The sequence below is a fragment of the Haliotis asinina genome, chromosome 3 (assembly GCF_037392515.1).
Source record: "Haliotis asinina isolate JCU_RB_2024 chromosome 3, JCU_Hal_asi_v2, whole genome shotgun sequence".
Classification (NCBI taxonomy): Eukaryota; Metazoa; Mollusca; class Gastropoda; order Lepetellida; family Haliotidae; genus Haliotis; species Haliotis asinina.
Genome location: NC_090282.1, coordinates 70200686 through 70222384, shown reverse-complemented (window position 1 = coordinate 70222384; position 21699 = coordinate 70200686). Strand labels below are relative to the sequence as shown.

General features: G+C 37.4%; 1 protein-coding gene and 1 pseudogene across 1 annotated transcript; both read left to right on the top strand.

Annotated features, from left to right (window-relative positions):
* The first annotated feature begins 370 nt into the window (after positions 1–370).
* On the top strand, positions 371–5092 carry LOC137279000 (C-type lectin 1-like; annotated as a pseudogene).
* A 3285-nt stretch (positions 5093–8377) lies between these two features.
* On the top strand, positions 8378–11062 carry LOC137277047 (secretory phospholipase A2 receptor-like). The gene is made up of 3 exons (XM_067808707.1): positions 8378–8621; positions 10164–10358; positions 10863–11062. The coding sequence occupies exons 1-3, from the start codon at positions 8378–8380 to the stop codon at positions 11060–11062; spliced, it is 639 nt and encodes a 212-aa protein (XP_067664808.1).
* The last annotated feature ends 10637 nt before the right edge of the window (positions 11063–21699 follow it).

Below are 21699 nucleotides of genomic sequence, written 5' to 3'. Positions count from 1 at the left end.
TCAGCATAGACAGTTAAGAGAAAGGATAATTAAACATTGGAAACAATTCTTTCTGAAGGTAAGGGAAAATTATTATCAAGATCACCGTTGTATATATCGGGTGATTCCCGGCTTCCTACACTGAACATTCCGAGGGAATGGTATTAGAAAATAAATAAGTTACAACAGCTAACAGGTTACATCTAAATAACGGAGAAATATTGTGATCTACGTTTACAACGAGAATCTGTATCATACGCCTTTCTTATGTCCCGACCTCCTGCTTCTCATTTGACAATAAATGCCACGAACTGCGATTATAGCGAAACTCAAATTAGCGATTCAATTACTGTAACATGTCAATATTCTCCATATCTCCAGAGCCTGGACCATGACACTCGTTCGAATTCAGCTGCATCTGTCTCTGGTGCACTTCCTCCCCTCGGACATAGCTCCTCCAACAAATGTGGACAACGTGTTTGACTGCTTCAGCTCTTGCTTGAGATACCAACAGTGTGTCTCCCTGATTTACAACAGGAAGAACAGTGTTACACCTATCCAGGCAGACTTGAAGTTCCATTCTGGGGAACTGGCATCAACACTGACGTGAATATTTACAACACTAACAGAGGTAAGAGAGATAGTCTGGTGATCTGGTAAAGCGGATTTGTAGTTATTTTTTTCTCTTAAAAGTTAATGAGAGTACTTGGCAATTAATTCATTCCGAAATTAATGAGGCTATGGCTTTATTAATTGAAATGTTACAGGATTGTTGAAGATTTACCAGGGATTGAATCCCTTTGGAGACACTAATAACATGGGTCTGATACTATCTTGTGTCATAGGGCAAGGCACTTTGTCCACATTGCATTCAGTCGATCCAGTCGTTTAAAATGGGAACCTGACAATTAGAGGTTACGGACCCAAACAATCGCGCTTATCACTCAGCACCTTTGAAAGTGCATGTCCGTCAGGTTAATAATGCAACGCCAGAGAGCAGCATCGCACTTGAATTCTAGGCACAAAAATGACATAATTATTATCAGTAGTTATGGTCTGAGGAAATACTTCCACTGCAGTGTCGGTTACGAAGCAATAGTGATGGCCAGCTCAACATTGTTTATTTTATTATTGAATGTACATTTTGCAAAATGTGGTATAAAGGTAAACATGCTAAAACAAAGGTTTTGGTTTTTCCAAATGTTGAAATGATAAAATCATCAGAAAAAACTGGAATTGTGAAGGGCATGTTTTAGAATCAGTTTCCAATTATAAATATTTAGGCATTTATTTTATACTTGATTAATGTTGGGGAAACGTCTATTAACATATATCTCAAGAATCAAAGAAGAGAACCTTTTGTCTTTTAAAGTTTATTAAGCATTATAACATCTACATTTCTAAATCATTGTTTGTATTTGATAGAATGATTGTACCGATCCTTGTTTACAGCTCTGAAATTTAGGAATGTCAAAATATGTCATGTATTGAAAGTATTTACCTTTAATGTTTTGCAAACATTTACTCAGTCTTTCAAGTAATACATGAACTGCCGCAGTACTGTTGAATTAGGAAGGTATCCATTTATAAGTATGTATTGAATATTGGCTGAAAGTACTGTCCATGCCTGCCTTTTGATATTTACTTATTTCTTATGAAATGATATATTCTCTTGATAATGTTAGTAGAGAAACATGGGTTGGATTTGTGTGAAACATTTTGTTCATATCAATGGATATTTGATGGGAAAGAATCGTGTTAAATTAAGCTTCTGTGAAGAAAATACGTTCTCATTTTCACCGTGAACAATATTTGATTAAAATAAAAACACAACTTCGCTGTGGCATCAGGAAGTTGGGAAAGTATTTCAACTGAAGATAGAATGTGTTAACTTTGTATTGTGAAAAAATTTATTCAGTGAGATTATTTGAGGATGAATATTAACATTTTCTTTTGAGTTGTACATTGTATGAAACCTTATAAAAGGAACACAAAGATTTTGCAAAAGATGAATGTTACTGATATCATGTCAATTATATAACAAGTAGCACGATTGGAAGTTCGGTGCTTTTATATTTTACAGTTTTAAATGAAGACAACTGGATTGAATTGTAAATGATTTAAATATATCATGTAAACATGTTTATACATTGCTTAACATGGTACTCTGTAAAGTTTATGAAATGACTATGCATTTGAATTCTGGACCAGATAACCTACATTTCCGGAATCAAATCAATCTATCAAACATCAAAACTGATCCATCAGAAGAAACATTTTGTGTCAATACAATGAATGAATGAGTATGAGTTTACGAAACCTTTAGTAAAATGCAAAATACAGCAATACCTTGCAGGGGATATCGGAAATGGCCTCCACACACTGAATGGGGGATACTCAAAGAAGGGTCATCGGCGTGACTAACGATCGCCTCAACCACCATCTGAATATATGGGAGTTTTTGTATGCAGGAAAGCTGAAGTCACCCCTTACAGTAGTTATTCTTTCCATATAAGGAAATCAATGTTGGTTTGCTTGTGTGAAGTCCCCATCGAATATCTCGCTACATCGCACTGAGTCTGGAACTTGTCCTCACTGTCTTCTGGAAAAAGATATTTGAAAAAGAAACATTATTCACCGTACACAACGTGTGTCCCAAAATGCGACGTTGCACAACTGGTGCTTACAGTCGGTCCCTTAGAATTAAAATATTTATGTTTGCAAGACGCCCCTTTTCTGATGTCCAGGCCTGGTTTTTGCTTCCATAAAATGAAACCTCTTTACCTCTGACGTGTTATTTCGGAACCTGAGATCTCATTTCATCTGAAAAGAAATCTCTAAAAATGTCCATTACTTTTTATACACTACATTATCCAGATTGTTGACTCTTCAGTCTGATCCACCCTCATGAAAAAGGGCTAAGGATGTTTCACCAAATCCTTCGCCCACTCTGATTTTTGTCTGTTGTTTTTGTGAAATATTATGTTTAGAGCTTCTGATGAGTTCTTGTCGATAGAAGACGAGAGTGTACGATTGAAACAAGACGTGTTATCGAAGGCTTCATTCAAACCGCAACATTCCCATTTTGACGTACCTATTTTGAGTTGCCGCGACTGTAACAAAGAATGTTCATTTCAGAAGGATATGGTTGTCCAAGTTATCTTAGATATGATTTCAATTCCACGGTGAATGTGTGTTTCAAAATACACGGTGACGTTAACTATGGGCACAATTATGCCGCCAGAATCTGCGAGTCGGAGGGAGGTCATCTCATCAGCATCAATTCAAGTGCCAATGATGAACTCATGTTTGTCATGTGGCCTAATGGAGACGGTAACCAAACACATGAAACCTTAAAAACTCTTAATGTTATCGAAATAGAAGTCTTTGTTTATATGATATTGAAATCAACAGGACTCATTGTCGTTATGGGTGTAACATATCTGTTTTATAACAAACTGCTCAGCTATCAATTAACGAAAGGCATAAATATTCAATCAAAGTCCAACATCGGTACACTAAACCACGATGACTTTTCCCCATCGGAAACTATTCATCATTATGAGAGGAAATTTACAGAGGAAATGTACATTCGGTATTCGGTGCTGCCAGTGTCACCCCACTAATGCGATTCCACGGGTGTATTTGTAGTCTCGTTTGCATCTATCTATCACTATCTTACCTGAACAACTCCCTCCGGCGGTGCTGAATCATGTGAATTCTCCAGATGTCATCTCTGTACCGACCAGCAACTAAATTGCCCTGTAGGCACGCTAAGCTATATCCACTGCGTGTCTACTACTTCGAGATCGATCTTGTGTAGAACTGGTTGGTTGGTCGTTATATTATCTCGAATACTGGTTTCCTCATTAACATTCGTTTAACGCTTCTAAAAACCTAGCCATGCACGTTAATTACTATATGTAATATGTCACAGATGTGAGGCTCAAATCTACAGATTTATCCACTTGGACAAATCTTTCGTAATCAGCTTGTCAACAAGTAAAACAAGGACTCGACTGAAACTTCTGTAGTTACAACTCTGAAACGAACCCCATAAACAAGGAGCCCAGTTAAAGTAATTGTGTACGACTGACACGGAACAATGAAAGAAATAACGTTACCATATTTAAATTGCAGTCAGGTGTCACGTCATCAATGATGTCGGCATGAATCTGCCAGTCTTGTATCTGTACGATATGTTGTGTGACCTGTAGACAGGGGATTAACCAGATAGTAAGGTTCATGGCTAAAACCACTGCAACGGTTTCAATTTGAACATATATAGATACCTCTGGAAAATGCTTATAGAGACACCGGGGGCATTTGTATTTACACTTTGTGATGTGAAACTGTTAGATGTTTAGGGAAACTAAACTCAGTGACTTCATTGCACATAATTTCAGTTCATATCGATGGCATGTGAACAGCAGGCGAAGGTTGGAAGTATTCGAATGGTGACAACGTAACCTACATCTGATGGCGGCAAGGTCAACCTAACTGCAATTTTGGGGAAGCTTTTTGGGGTCTTGTCTGAAGGCAGACTCGTCTGGTGTCAAGGACAGCAGGTGTTTCTCTCTAATTCCCTTCATCTGCGAAACCGACGTAGTGAGTGAGTTAAAATTTATCGTCACATCTGCAATATTTCAGCCCATATCGTGACGAGAACAATTAATATTGTACCGAGTAATAAATGGGAAATTGGGAAAACCTGTCAATGAAGGACAGCAAAGTAACTAGATTATCACGAAATCGATTGGTGAAGCAGTAACCAATTATCAATTACTTAATCGTCTGGATATGTGCTGTATGCACCACTAACTTCGCATCTACACGTCTACCGCTCCTCTAATCCTGTTCATTTGGTGGTTAAACGTATTGATATTTCAAACGACATTCAGTTATCTCCGAGCTTTATTTAACTGTCCTATATTGGATATCACTTTACATCCTACTATGCCAGGCATTGTCACGATTTGAATCTGGATATCACAATTGGAATATTCACGCACATACGTACCCACGTTAGCGATATTAGATACTGATGATTGTATTGTATACTTCCGTTTGATTAATAATAAGAAGGGGGTTTGCTTTGTTGCAGAGGCTTTAATGAGCATGAGAGAAAGTATTAGAATACTGTAAATAGTATCACTGATAAGATGATTGGTTTAAATCAAGAAAGAATCGTCATTTTTGTCTGGATATGTAAACAAAGCATTGTTCATAATTGTTTTGATGTTTGGGTATATGATGACTGATACGAATTATGAATACATTAAATAGTCTGGTCTCAGTAGCACGTTTACCGCTTTCCCATTCTTTGTCGATATCCAAAGAAATAAACTGTGACCGTTTGGGCCTTCAAGAAATACCCTAGGATTAAAGGCATTCGACGTGTGCGTGTGCGTGTGTGTGTGCGTGTGCGTGTGCATGTGCTACCTATGAATTTATCAATTACCCAAACTCTTCTATTGTCTGAACAAAGGATGTATAATAGTCATATTCCGCTCCCCAGCCTTATTTAGGTTCCACGCGTTCATCTGAATCTTTTAGTTACCAATCGCTTCTCTACATCTTCAGATCAACCAGAACAATGTATGTAGTAAGTCCTTGGTAAATGTTGGATAGATAATTTTCATCATCACTGTTGGGTTATTTCAAGCACAGTGTTATAACAGACGGTGTTATATGGAATCTTTGTGATAGTATTGGTTTCCTTTCTTGCGTGTATATTGACACCACCCATGTTTGGGAATAGAAAGTATCTCCCAAATGATCTCTAATTACATTGTTAGGAATACCTAAATAATGCTAATAAACTTAAGTATAAACATGCAGTGGCATCTGTTGGTATATCAGAGTGTCTCCGTGAGACATAGGGAAAGCGATACCCCATGGCTATATGCTTCGTTATTGTGTTGTTCTTTCAGTGAGACTAAGTAATTTAGTCAAAAGATTTCGTGAATAATAACAGCAACATACTTGTTATAATCATTAGAAACCTGTGTTAAATGCCGACTGGGTGACTTGAAGTCAACGCCGTTTTGATGCTAAGTGGCAAAAGCGTGAGTGACAAGGGTTTAACGCCCTTGTGATGCTAAATGCCACGAGAGTGAGTCGTAAGGGTTTAACGCCCTTTTGATGCTAAATGCAGAGTTAATGCGTGAGTGACTATTGTCAGCAAAACTTTGATGCTGAATGCAGACTGTGCATATGAGTTGTACTACATCACGGGAGTGTGGACCGTGAATTACTTTCAAATAATGATGATACAAGATCACAAACGTCACAAACACATGACAGAGCATGCCAATTCTTTAACATACCAAAGAGGGTAAATTGCACTGTGCAATTGGGTGCTTGACATACCTATCACAAAAACAAATAAATAAACAAACAAAATAATAATAACCTTAAGGACCTAGAATGTTATAAACAATATTTAAGCAAGGGATGTATGGCATACAGTGAAATACTTGTAGAAAGAGCTTGTTCGTTTGTACCTCAGCAGTTGTCACCAAAGGCTTGATTTTTTATGTGAGTGAGTGAGTGAGTGAGTTACAGACAAGTGCTTCTGAAAACTACACAGGGGCAAACTGACGGCAAGTTAGCGTCTGATTTTGACATCAGATCAGAAAACTGCCAATTAACGCTTGATCAATTCTCGGTATTCGCGACAAGGAAAGAATAAATTCTATCGTTAAAAGCTTCTCTCATATATTCATGTAATTTTGAACTTTACATTTCTATCTCTATTCCTACGTTCAATTCACAGTCTTTTATATTGGAATCGTATGTATACAGGACTGTGCCTGTGACAGAACCGTCCTTGAAGTTTTAATGAGCACATACGTGTGAAAATGTTCTGAATTGTTCGATTGCTTGATATTGGCAGTTTCAAGTCACGCTAGACATTGGACAGATGATCTATTGATCTATTGATTGTCTATTGATCTCATCATGAGTCAACCGAGCAGAATTAAGTCTACGTAAATATCGATTACATGGATCAAAGCGTAATCATTATTAGCAAATATCTGTATGAGATGTAGTTGTCAAAATCATTAAGGCACAATAATGAAGGTGCATCTGTTATGAGTTCTCAAACACACGACAGTCCAATTACTTGAAAACGTTCTTCGATACAAACAGAATGTAGTTCTTGTATGCAAGCCACCTTCGCCACACGTCTCAGAGCAGCTGTTCATCAATTTGTAAGTAACATTGTAAGATACCCTTCCAGGTACCCTAACTTACCTGAGTGTATATAAGTGTAACGTATGTTATATTAAGATGCACCATGATTTCACAAGGCACTGTCGGCTGTCTGTTTGTCTAACTTTGTTTTGGTTATAGTGAATGTAAAGAGACCTAACTGATCATATCTATTTTCAAAATGATCGGCTGGAAACTGCTTGCACACTTTTAAGTGAATGTAGAGAGGCCTAACTGATCATATCTATTTTCAAAATGATCAACTGGAAACTGTTTGCACACTTTTAAGAGGTCTTAATCGAACTGTGTGTATCAGTCATACCGACCTTGTTAGAAATGAGTCAGCCTTAAACACAGAAAGTGTCTGTTTCAGGTTTTAGTCAGTATCTTGCAAGTTACAGTATGTTATCTCTTCACGAAACACGTCATGTGATATATGTATGTCTGTCTTTGCTTGGCTTGGTTATTATGAATCTAAAGGGGTTTAAGCGATTTGAATATGTTGCAATATAATCTCCTTTAAGTTGTTTAATTTTTTTCAACATGGTTCATTGACCCGTGTCTTGAGAAAGAAAACCACTTACACAAAACAGGCTCATTTAAGATTCAAATGGTCACGTTACCTCTCCGGTCTTTCGTTTGGAGTTTATACATACCAGCAGTTTCATTGTATGGGCTTATTGACACTAGGGTTACGTATATTGTGAAGGAATACTGCTTTCACGAAAGGGTCTGACTCAGAGGTAGTCAGTTCACCTTAGTTTTGTTTCTCTTTTAGACTTGAGAGGTGATAGACGTTCAATGTGGATGGTGAAAAGAACAGGCATTTAACATTCTTTCTGAATGTTAGCAAACATTAAGAGCATCACCACAAAACATATGGAATAATTACCGAATCCCCGCAGTATGACGGCTCAGTATTCAGTTTGAAGAGAATGGTCTGTAAAAACTTAATACATCCGCTAACGCATTATATATCAAACAGGTACAGTAAACCATGTTAGTAAACCGAACAGTCTTGACGAAATGATGGATATCAGAAACTGTTGTTTTGATGGTTTACATGACATGGCTATAACAAACTAAGGTTATCTTTCATTTAAGTTGTTTCATGTAAGTACATTATAACCACAGTTTACATTAGCATACTTCTGTTCTCGATATAGCTAGAGGCTGGACCATGGCGCTCGTGCGACTTCAACTGCATTTGTCTTTGGTACACTTTCTCCCCTCGGACATATCTCCACCAACAAATGTGGACAGCGTGTTGGACTGCTTCAGCTCTTGCTTGAGATACCAACAGTGTGTCGCCCTGATTTACAATAGGAACAACAAACAATGTTACACCTATCCAGGCAGGCTTGAAGTTCCCTTCTGGGGAACTGACAACAATATAGACTTGGATATTTACAACACCAACAGAGGTAAGGGGGAATTGTGTGGCGATCGTGTTATGCGTCTTAGGCATGCACAGATACACTCTGTGCACATATACACCTTTTTAATGCAATAAATCATTGATTTTACGCCTCATTTATCAATATTCCATGAAGGTCACCGCAAGAAGGTACCAAGGGCTAAATGAATCCGGGTTTGGGGCGTCATGAACCATCGTTTTCACCACTCTCTAAGCGACTCTATGTGAGGCCTATTGTACAAGATAACTAAACTTAGTTATTTAAAGTTTACATAACGTTTCGACTTCCAAAACAGAGCTACATACAGAACAGGACTGGTTGTCCAGCTGCCCAGGGAAACATAGTCATCATCTAACGGAGGTTGTAGATGTATATGCTCACATACGTAAACGATAATGTCACATCATCATGCTTCACTCGCGAACGTGGGGTACCGGGCTTTGTTTACGAGTCATTATGAAGTGTCTTGCCCCATGACACCTACCGTGTACACTTTAAACGTCAATAAATCGTTTACCTAAAATAAAAGTCCATTCAAAATAGGGAATTGCATAGGGTATCATTGTGCTCAACGATGCAGGGAGATTCTTGGAGGAAGAGCATGCTCGGGTGCCTCGCGGTATGTGTGAAATGTATGAAAACAATGTTTAGGCCACTGGGACATGGCTTTGATATGAAGGGAGCGTTGAGGTCTTGTGGAGATTCTTTTGATTGTTAATGAAAAATACCTGGCCATCTGTAATTAAATCCAATGGGAAGCTTCTTGGCCAAGTTTTGCTTTTTGCCAGTTTGAGGAGGTATTTTCACGTGTGCGCAAAAAGAAGAAATACAAAAAATGATGCGGCTACCGGAACACATGATCTTGATATGAAGGGAAAGTTGCAGTTATCCATCATGTCAGTTAGCATTTGATGCTTGATAAACAATGTCAGTTTATCTGTTACTAAATCACGTGTGACCCGTCTTGGCCCAACTTTGACATTTGCCAATCTCAAGAGATATTCTGAAGCTTATGTTTAAGAAAGCTGTAGGAGAAGCGGAAGCAAAGGGCACAGTCGGCACCGGTATGTCTTCCTCAAATTTCCTGCACCCTGACAGAGAAGAAATTTCTCCGAAACATTTCATCAATGTTCATTTTCCTTCATGGAGCCAGTTCCAGTTCTGGGTGCGGTTCCAGTTCCTGGTCTGATTGTGCACCAGTAACATATAATATACTGTTAGTTATCTTGGGCCTCGGAAGTCCAGAACCTGCTTTCCCATCTCCTCGGAAGTAGAAGAACGATATAAAAAATACTCACTGTTAACGATCATTTTTCAAGACACTTGATTTTGCCGTCGGGTTCATCCTCATGGGAATGAGGTAACAAAGTTTCACGGTACAGCCCAATGCTTCATTTAATCATTTACACTCTATTTTGTCAGCTTTTACATTTTCCTTGTCTGATTAGACAAAGATGTGCTAATACATTTAGTAATCAAACAGCAAACGTCCTATGTTGACGTACCTACTTCTGATGCCATTGCTGAAGTAAGGAATGTTTATTTCAGATGGATATGGTTGTCCAAGTCATCTTGGATATGATTTCAATTCCACGTTGAATATATGCTTCAAAGTACATGGTGGCGCTGAAAAGTCTCACACTGAGGCTATCAACACCTGCGTGTCTGAGGGAGGCCATCTCATCAGAGTCACTTCAAGTGTAAAGGATGAATTCGTGTTTGTCAGATGGCCATATGGATACGGTAAACATTCATATTAACCTTTTAAAACGTGTATAACGCTTTTTCCAACTTTCCTTAATACACGTTTTACCTATGTATACAGATGTGACATAATGACACCCCCTCTCTATCTATCTATGTCTATCTCTCTCTCTCTCTCTCTCTATATATATATATATATATAAATTATTGAGTTCATTAAATATTAACATGTCTGTAAGTGAAATAGGAAATCGATAATCCCGTAGTTCTTACTTTTATCCGTATCCAACAGTCAATCAAGAAACCTAGTTAAGCTAAATGTGATCTAACGATTGACAAGTTACAATGAAAGGAATAACGTCACCTTTCTTCGAGTGTCAAGTCGTTAATTATGTCCGTTTGAACCATGACGCATTTTATATACTCTGCCAGCTGTATTAACTAGACAGTACGTTGTCAGACAGGCACAACATGTGATGCGCAATCTGAAAATATATTTGGAGGCTAAACTAGGTGACAATATAAATATATATATAATTACAGGTCACATTGACGGCATGTGTACAGCAGGCGAAGGCTGGAAATACTCGAATGGTGACAATGTAACCTACTTGAGATGGAGACCAAATCAACCAAATGGCAACTGTGGACAGTTTGGGAAGTGTCTACGATCACACTCGTCTGGTTTTAACGACGTCAAATGTAATTACGAACATCCATTCATATGTGAAATTGATATATAAAGCAGTAAACGGTTTGTAATTATAAATGCTCAATCATCTGGAGAGATCTTAACTGAGTACAACATTAGTTGTGCGTCGATACGTTTTCTACTCTGTTCACTATGGTAACGCATTAATAGTATTGGTTACATTCCTTTCTAATAACACTTAGTTATTGCTAAGTCTATTCCATTCTCTTTCAATCACCAAAACTGAGGTCTTAATCAGGATATGAAAAACAGGGATGACCATATGATACATTTGATATCAATTTTCAGGATTTTGTAGGGGAAGGAGCTTTGACTTTTGTTTCCTTGTTAAGGCTTTAAGAAGAAGAGTATATTAAGAATCCCGCGTAAGATGAATATTTAAAATCAAGGAACAGTTGTCATGGTGTCTGCATACATAAGTGAAGAACTTAATATCCATAATTATAATGATTATAATGTTTGGTTACATCCTGCATGGTGAGTTTATAATTACGAATAGTGTGAATAGGAAGGCGCAACTTTTACATTCTTTGTCAACATCAAAAGCGATTACAATGCAGTTTTGAGTATTTGAATTAATTTTCAATACCTGGGTCTCTGTGCTATATTTTAATCATTTATCTGTTGTACAAGTGTGTCATTTACACACGATGAATATAGAATGATGTTTATGATGGACAGAATCTAATGATATGTATAACTAACTCCTTACTGCAAACGGTTTGCGCTATAAATGTTTTCCGTTATGTCAAAAGAAATTGTAGGAATGGACAGATTTGTAAGGTATCATCTAAAACATCCTCTGATTGTCTTAAAATTTCTTATATTTCATGTTATTAATAATTTGAAGTCGTGTCTCGGTCTCTCTCCTGTGTGTATGACTCTCTAAGGCGGTTTTTGTAGTACATTGTACACTTTATTTGCGACAACATAGGTTAAGAACAGCCCAGAAATTTATTTTCTTTGTCAAAACCCATTTTGTCCAAAATGTTTCAAATCATCAAATATCTGTGTAGGTGAGTTCATATATGCGTGGTAGCCTACAATGTTGGAAAAATGGAAGCAAAAAGTTAAGTTGGTTTATATGTATTTAATGGAATATAAACATACCACCACACCCATATATAGGACCCATGTTGCATACATCCACTGTGTAGTGGTATGAAGTATGTATTCAGTGGTAGTATATATCGCGTATCACCACGTAGTCAACATGGTCCCGTATAAATGTCCCTATATATGTGTAGTCGTATGTATTCAGTGATCCTTGCTATTGCTTATTGATATTCTACATAGGATTTGCCTAAACAAATGACATTTAGCAAACATCGGTATGATACGAACTCACGCATAATAAATTGCACCGCTCAACCGATTGCGCTACCGGGGACTTGATAGCCAATTGTTCGGTTAACTAGTCCATCCTGAGCTATAGAACAACTCGGCTTTGTTCTCACAGTCTAAACAGGCGCCATATAGCTAAATTATTGCGGCTTCAAACTAAACTTATTCACTCACTCTCACAGTTTAAAATATACTATGTTACCAGCTAGTCAGCTTAGACATTCCACAGCTTAAGATAGCTTGAGCCTGTGTCTTTTTATACGGCGAATCGAAAATGCCTATGCTAAGTCTATTTTAAAAGCATATCAAACGATAGTCACACAACAAACGGACGCTGGCGATTGTTCAGAAACATATATACCTATCACCACAAACTGCCGCCAGGCACGCTGACTTGGTTGACACATGTCATCGGTTCCCAATTGCACAGATCGATGCTCATGTAGTTGATCACTGGATTGTCTGGTCCAGACTCGATTATATACAGACCGCCGCCATATAGCTGGAATATTGCTGGGTGCGGAGTAAAACTAAACTCACTCACTCACTCACTCACTCACTCAGAAACTGCCGTTGAAACCCCATCCTAATACTATCATCTTTATTCTTCATTATTATATATTCTGTTCATTATCAGATTGTAGCCCCGTTCAACGCCATTAAAACTCCATTCCTCCTGTGTCTTCATCGTTTTTCATGAAATATCTAGATTAGTTTCGAAATCGTGCGAATGTTGCAGAACATTTCACAGTATACCGTGGAAGAGTTGTCTGATATGTTTCAGTGTCACTGGGCGTACACGAATGTGTGTTTGTTACCTGGCAAAATACTGACTGTGGGGTTAGACTGTCACAAAATCTTATCCGACCCGTCTCATGACCTGCATTCTTGTTTTAAGCTTTTACCTTCTTCCTTCTGGCATCTGCCTACAAGTCTCTTACAATATACACTGGTTATCTTTCTCATACCGATTATTCATTTGTGTTTTTTTTTTATTGTGATCGAGTCTCTTTGCTTGAATTGTTTTAACCATGCTGTATGCCTCACAAACAAAAACATGCGAGGGTGGTTGCGTTCGGGTGATGCTGTCAATGTAAATCAGTTTGACACTCACTAAAAGCTATGTATTCTTTGAATATTTACCTTTCAATAACGACAGCAAAACCGCCATCGAGATCGATACAGATTTTACATTGAAAATACGTTTTGCTTAATTTTCTTTTTTTGGAAGGAGTATTTGTCTTGATAGTTTCATTGTCTCTCTATATTGTCAAAACGTTTTTAATTCAGCAACAAATTTAGCTTCAGTTATGTCGTGAGGGACAACGTATAGCATCTCGCACAATCCCATTGCTGCTGTTTAACGTCCTATGAGGAGACACCTACACAGGAACATTTGCTAAAGATGTAGTAGAAAGGAGAGTCTGCGACGTGTTACGGCTAATAATTTGCTGTGGAGAAAGGTATAAGAAATCCCCTATGAACCATTAAAGTATGACAATGAAACAATGACAAGGCAAACATATTCAGTAATATGTACTGAGCAGACAAAGAGCAAGATACAAGGATTCACCATAGATGTTTCTAGTATAACATATCTAGTCAAATCTAAAGTAATGGGTCACAAATATAAGATCAACACACACTTGAGAAACGGTTCTACAAAACATTTCACGGTGAACGGTCAGTCTTAGATGTACGTGGATGTTAATAATCAGATGAAGAGGCAGACCTATTCAGATAGGCCGAATGATGACACAACTCCAGTGGAAGTCCATATGTGTGTCATCAACTAGCCATTATATATACAGTCACAGATTCTGGAACACTTAACTTAGAACTATCTCGATATGCCTCGTGTTGACCAACAGTTAAAACACATACTTATGTACGAAAGATTGGCTAAAAGGGGCAACTCTGGAGTGCTACCTTGAAAGGCGTGCCGCTAAAATAATATTACCGTTGAAGATTATATGATGCGAATTGTGACCCATAATAACTCCCACCTATTCAATGATTATACATGTTTACAAAAACACCTCACACAGACTGAATGTAGATGTGTTTCCTGCACTCAGTCATAAGGCAGCCAGATGACAACATTTTAACTGTGCCAGTTAAACCTTCAATACCCTTTGCGGTGCCAAAAGGATAGAGGATTTCCATGAATGGAAGATATGACTCGAAATCTAGATCACTGACCAGAATCTTCTGGTTCATGAGTACGTTTGTTGCAAGGGGGTGCGTGTTTGTATTCGCTATGTTTCATTCACATGGCTCCCTACCCACTGTGGAGTGTAAACAAGGACGAAGCCTCATATTAATATTTGTGGATCTCCAAAAAGATGGCACCAAGAATATCGGGTGAATAAAATTAAGTAGGAACATATCTTGAAAAGACATATCCTATCAGATTGGCACATGAGCCCATTGCCTTTGGGGCATGAGGACTCTAGCAAAATAATCAGTCTACTTTGAACATTTTGCAAAATTGTAATACATTAAATAATCGAAGCCAAGACAGTTCCTTGAAACGTAAATAAAGTAGTTAAAGATATTATCAGTACAATTTCAAAAAAGATATTAACAATCCAAAAACACACTCGCGTCACAACTTATATTTAAGTGTAAAACATATAGTAGTCCTCTTAATGCGGTAATATTATTAATTACAATCAAGTGTACGGTGTGTGAGTGTAATAAGAAAGCAATGAAACCCAGTTATGAATGGAGTATAAAAACAGTAGAATATAAATAGTAAAATATTATAAATTTTCAAGAAGTTTTCATTTTGTCTGGTCATCTATTTACTTTTTAGAAATGCTACTACTGACTATATTTGTACTTTGCATGTATGTGTACAGGATATAAGAGAGTAAGTATATAAATCAACATTAGTTACTATTCACTGAGCATTTAAAGACCTTCAATTAGAGGATATACATCTGCTGTAATTGAAACTGTATCATAAAAATGAAAGAATTTGTTAAAAATGAAAAAGAATCACATGACATCGGGAGGTGAAAATCCTGTATTGCCTTGGATTCACAGCCTAAGATTACATAGAATCATTGTTGTTGCTTATGATATATCGTCATCGCGATCAATCCTCGCAATTCCTGCGATTAATACGTGTTTGTTGTTGTAGTATTGTATTTGTTTAGGACTTCGCCGGAGACAAATTCGTCCTTGTACTTGTTTTGAGTACATACTTGTGATTATTGTTTATTTATATCATTTCATGTGAACCTAGCATAACTAAGTGTATGAAAGTATCGAATATGTGGAATGAATTGTAATCATTATGAGCAAGCCTCCGTCAGATGTAGTGGTCAAAAGCATTAAGGTCTGTAACTAAGGTATCGATTATGGCCGAGCAGACACATAACAGTTCAGTGACTGTATATAAATATGCTTCACCATGATGTCTGTATGTCTCGGGCTATCTTGGATATAACATGATAAATTTGTGCTTCAGTGTAATCGGCTAACAAACTGTTTGCAGATTCTTAAGAGGTAATTATCGCACTTTCATGACAGTCATATCCCACCTTGATAGAAATGAGTAAGATGATATGATCAGTATTAAGTGCCTGTTTCAAAAGTTGGTGTCAGTATCTTGCAATTCACAGCACCACGTCTTCACGAAACATGTCATGTGATATATGTCTGTCTGTCTTTGTTCATCTGTCAATATTTGCTTTTTGTTCCAATGAAACTAAATGAAACAAGTATTTATGCCAGTCATATTTCCTTCTGTTCTCTTAAAACATTTCTTTTCTCCATGTGTGCAATATGCACCCTATCCAATCCAAAATTTTAAAAAAAATCCCAACTGTGTTCTCAGTCATTAGATGCGCGGGGTAATTGATCATGTAGCAATGGATTAATTAAGGCAGCAATGCTACTAAATAGGTAGCAATGGGTTAAGTAACCCATTTTCATTTTCACACATACCAATTAGTCGTAAAATGATGATGGTAGATGTCCCAATTTGTTGTTTTTCGTAAGGGTGGCCCAACGGCAGCTGTAGAGAAATGGTACTTTAAAGGTGAACGTATGTCCGTTGTCAACGAATATAAATATCTAGGGATATCATTTACACATACACTAAACCTGAATAAATCTATCATTAATTTGGCAAGTAGAGGGGAAATGCTTTACTACAATTGCTCTCTATTATACCGAAGTTGGGGGTTGTTGGTCCCAGTATATTTTTCAAGTTGTTTGATTCCCAAGTGCTGCCTATTCTCCTCTATGGATCTGAAATCTGGGGCTTCAAGGAATTTTATGACATCGAAAAGGTTCACCTTCTTGCATGTAAAAGGTTTTTAAATGTTGGTATGTCTACCTCTAATAGTATGGTGTACGGTGAATGTGGGAGATACCCATTGTACATAATTTCTTACTCGCGCTGTTTAAAGCACTGGGGTAAAATAATAAATATGCCCGAACATTGTCTGCCCTAAAAAAACCTACAATATGATTGTTCAACTTGATAATATTGGTAAAAAACACTTGGGCAACCCATATTCGGAGTCTTTTGTTTAGATACGGCTTTGGATTTGTCTGGTTATCCCAAACCCTGGGCGATGTTAATGCATTTATCAAACATTTTCGTACCAGGGCTATCGATATCTTTAAACAGGACTGGCATTCATCACTATATGAAAGTTCAAGATATGACTGTTATCGTGAGTTTAAATCTCAACTTGAACCCGAGTCGTATCTAAACAACCTACGTAATACAAACCCTCGTAATGCTTTTATACGCCTGAGACTAGGTCTAAATGAGTTGTGTATCAATCAAGGAAGATGTTCATCCGTTATAAAATCACAAAGGCTCTGTCCATTCTGTAACACTGTTGAGAATGAATTTCACTTTTTATTTATCTGTCCTGTATATGATTTTTTAAGGCAGATGTATTTCCCGCCATGGCTACGATCATACAAGAATGCTACAAAACTTTATTCAATACTTTAAAGGAAAGCATCCCTATTACAACATGAGACAGCTCTATTTATTCATCATGCGCTCTCATTGAGAAGAGATTCACTGTAACACGTGTCATATGTTGTATATGTTGTACATACTATACATATATATTTTTGTATATGGGCCACTGGCCTTCATGCAATAAACTGATTGATTCTGGCACAACGATTTCCGTAAGTCACATTTCTGGCAGTGGATTATAACACCTCCCTAATTACATCACCCGGACACTGCCAGTTTTGGGATCTTACAAAGCGATCTTTATATATCAATGTCAGTTTGCGTCAAATTGTTGAATTGCTTGAACATAGCTGATTGATCCTTACCCTGCGAAACGAAATAGCGTACACAATATCGAACGTAAAATAGTGATTCCCTGAAGTATATTATAACCACAGTTTACTGTACCATATCACTTTTCTCCATTTAGTTACGGACTCGGCTATGTATGGGTTAAATAAGATGTAGGCTGTATTAACATTTTTATTTCCGGTTTTAAGGAAAGGTGTGTTGTGATCGATAACCAGTGTCCCTTTGAAAGCATATCAAGTTATTACAAACGTACATTATATAAACCCGTCAAAAGTGAAATTGAATGTGAGGATTATTTACTGTTAATTAATAACTGTACCAGTTTACCATATTGTACTCTGTAAGCTCCGATACTCTAATCATCACCTGCTGATTGAAGAAGGACGAAAGATCGGTCTAGCACTGAACGAAAGATCATGCCCTTGTTGCATTGTACCCACTATCGAATCTAAATACCACTTCTGCTTAGAATGTAACTTTTAAAATAATCTACGTCAGGCCTTGCATCCAAAGTATTATTACTCTTCTCCATCTCTATAATTTTGTACAGCTGTTGTCATGTAAAAATGCTTCTTATATTAATAATGCAGCTAAATATGTATTTCTAGCAGCTAAGCAAAGTTCCCAAATTCTTAATTGAATTGATGGAATGCGGTATCTTACGGCGCTTCATCATTTCATTATACATCATGATGTATGTACCTGTATGATGGGCCGGTGGGCCTTTACTAAAATAAACACAGCCAACTAAATCAACAATCTCATGTGGCACAAATACACCATAACCACACTCACTATACTCCTGTTGCAAGTTCAAAAGATAAATAAATCTGGGCTTAATATGCAACCTTGTCTCGCACCACTAGATGTGGAAGACCCTTCTGTTCTACCAAATGAAGTTAAATACTAGCATTTACAGAAGAATACATATTCCGAATGGCATTAAACAATTTACTAGACAATCTTTAGTGATCAGTGCATATAACACTTTTGTTTCTATCAACGTAACCAAAAGCTTTTTATTACCGACAAAAAGCACAATAGAATCTATCTTTCGGCATGCATAAATATTCTGAACGCAGTGTTTGCAATATGAATAGATTACTGTTGAGTAATTTTAGTGGACATAAATGATAAAAGATCATCTATAGCTAAAGACATTTTAAGGCGCTTTTCTATAAGAACAGTGAACAACTTACCTGTGACAATCAGACTAGAAATGCCGTTATAATTGTTGGGGTCAGAACGTTTACCCGACAAAGGCAAAATCATACCTATACGCCTTGAAACAAGTATGGGAACACCCAATATTTTCAGAATATGTTCATGATTAAAAAACAAAACAAACAAGACAAAACTACTCGAAGTCAGTCAGTGAGTGAGGTTAGGTTTACGTCGCTCTCAGCAACATTCCAGCTATTTGGCAGCGGTCTGTAAATAATCGACTCTGGACCAGACAATCCAGTGATCAACAGCATGAGCAAATGGGGACCGATCACACGCTGCATCACATACGGGCCTTAACTGCATATATAGTGTAACGGTATCTATTCAATTGTTCTATATATTCAGATGTATTATGCATGGTGTAGTGGCATGTACATGGTCATGTATGTGGTATATCCGTCCTAGTATAGTGTAACGATATGTATTAAGTGGTCCATGATTTTTTAAATAGTGATAGTCTACATAGGACTTGCTAAATCATATGATGTTTACCAAAAATACCGTTAAAACTGTCCCTTTTATTATTTAAATTTTTACTGTATTAATCCATGGAACGTTTGGGGGAATAATGGTTCCCGGTTTCCGCTCTTCTTTATATATTGCTCCTCTTGGAATATTGAAAAAAAAACTTCCTCGTTTTACATCGTTGCGTTTTTCTGTCATTAGGACGCTAATGATGACTGAATATTCAATCGTGTGCATATGGTATAGTGACCAATGCCGCAAAGGAGAAGCACTACTTAGGTAAAAATAGTAATTGTACATATTGATCATACATCTGTAATGTTTACTCATCTTTATCACTTACTCTGATTAAAATGTAGTCCTGTTTAAGATAATTAAAACTGCACTGTTTTATTGTTTATAAAGTTTGTGTGTTTCTCTTTTACCATAAACTATCCAGATTAGTTTCGAAATTGTGCGGATGTTGCAGTACATTCCACTTCATACCGTTGAATGGATGTGTTTCTTTGACACTGGGTGTACACGAATGTGTGTTGTCAGGCAAAACATATCGCCTGTTATCACCATTTATTCATATTACGGTTTAGGCGTTCATATCTGCGATATTCTAGCTATTTTGTCCTTTGCAGACAAACAACTTTGTTGTCTAAAGAAATTTCATAGTGACAATGTGACTGAAGTGTGGAAGTCGCGGTGGTTGAGCGGGCTAGGCGGCTGGCTTTGTGTGCTGGCGATTAGGTGCCTGACTGTGAGGGTGCGTGTTCGAATCTCGGATGGGACTCAGTCTAAAAAGTACTAGAACTTGCACTTTACTAAAAACGTAAAATCCCAAATATGACCGTCACATATGTTGGATGTGATTGAAATACTGTCCCATGGACTGTGTAAGGTTTTTATCATCAAAGCCAAACTGTCAACTCATGATACGTAACTTTGAAATTATCTATCTGCGATGTTAAACACAATAATCTTATAAAAGTCGTAGGAAAGTGGTGTTGCATTAATAGCCAGAATAATCATGAACGATCTGAATAGTACCCTGACGGTGATACCATATTTTCAGCGACATTCCCCAAAACAAATGTTCCTTTTTGATGCTCGATGCAGAGTAAACGAGTTGGGGTAATCTCCGTTGTGAATGCAGTGCGCATTGTACGAAGTCAACTATATCCTGAGAGTGAGTGAGTGAGTTAAGATTAAAGATTAAAAATCACATGTGTGCCATGAATAACCTTCAAATGGAGATGATTCTAGATGTCCATCAGACGTGTCTGCCCCGTCGCAAATCACAAACACACGATAAGGCACGTCAATCATTGAATTCAACAAACACAATGACCAAATACCCTGTGCCACTTTCTGACAACAAAATAGAGAGGATACTAAGTGAATCGCATGTGGCCAATTTCCACCTAGAAGTAAAAATTAACTCAACCCTCTGTTGAACGAAACTTCTTGCCAGCGTTTACAGCTGGGAGAATGTGGCTCTGTCCCTATAATATGTTTGGCATGACATGTTTGCTAATATAAGCAGAGATATGAAAATAGGTGAAAGTGAACTTTCTCAAAATTCTGTATCCACCCCTACTAGTTAGTCCCTTGCGAGTCACGATATGGCTGCAATATTGCCGATGTGACGTTAAATACTAAGTTAAACTCACTCACTCGTCCCTTGCGAATCTGTTTCATTGGGCACATGAACTCATGATGTCTGGATCCTTGTGACTGTATGTTTGCATGATGGGATCTCTTGGAGATTACTTGTGATAAAGAACAACGTTGTTTCGGGCACCTATTAGCCAGTTGTGTCAACACACACAAGATACGGATGTTTCCTTTTGCTGGTAATATTAACACCAAAACAAAATAACAAAAGCCTCTAAAAACAAACCCGCAAAACAACAAACGCAGCGCAATTCACACATTCTCGCGAAACATTAGGTCCAGTTGATTTAATTAACCATTGTTTTGACATCTCATTATAATTGTAATGCCTTACTTGTCTTGAAAGCACACGTAAAACAAGTCAATAAAGAATTAAAGAACCCTATCCAGACAAAAAAATAAAATATGGCGTTAATTTGTTCTTGTCGATAGCACAATTCATGGTTGCACGCCTTAGATGCGGTCGGGATTGAAAACAATAGAGTCTGGAGAAAATGAAAAGGGGGACACGTCGCGTTAATCAATCATAATGGAGTATCACTGCATGTTAGTGTGTCTTGACACACACTTACTTTCATTACCGCTTATATACATTTCCAGAATTAAAAACATTGAAGATATTATGTTCATTTTCGTTGGAAAGTTTGATACATTACTTT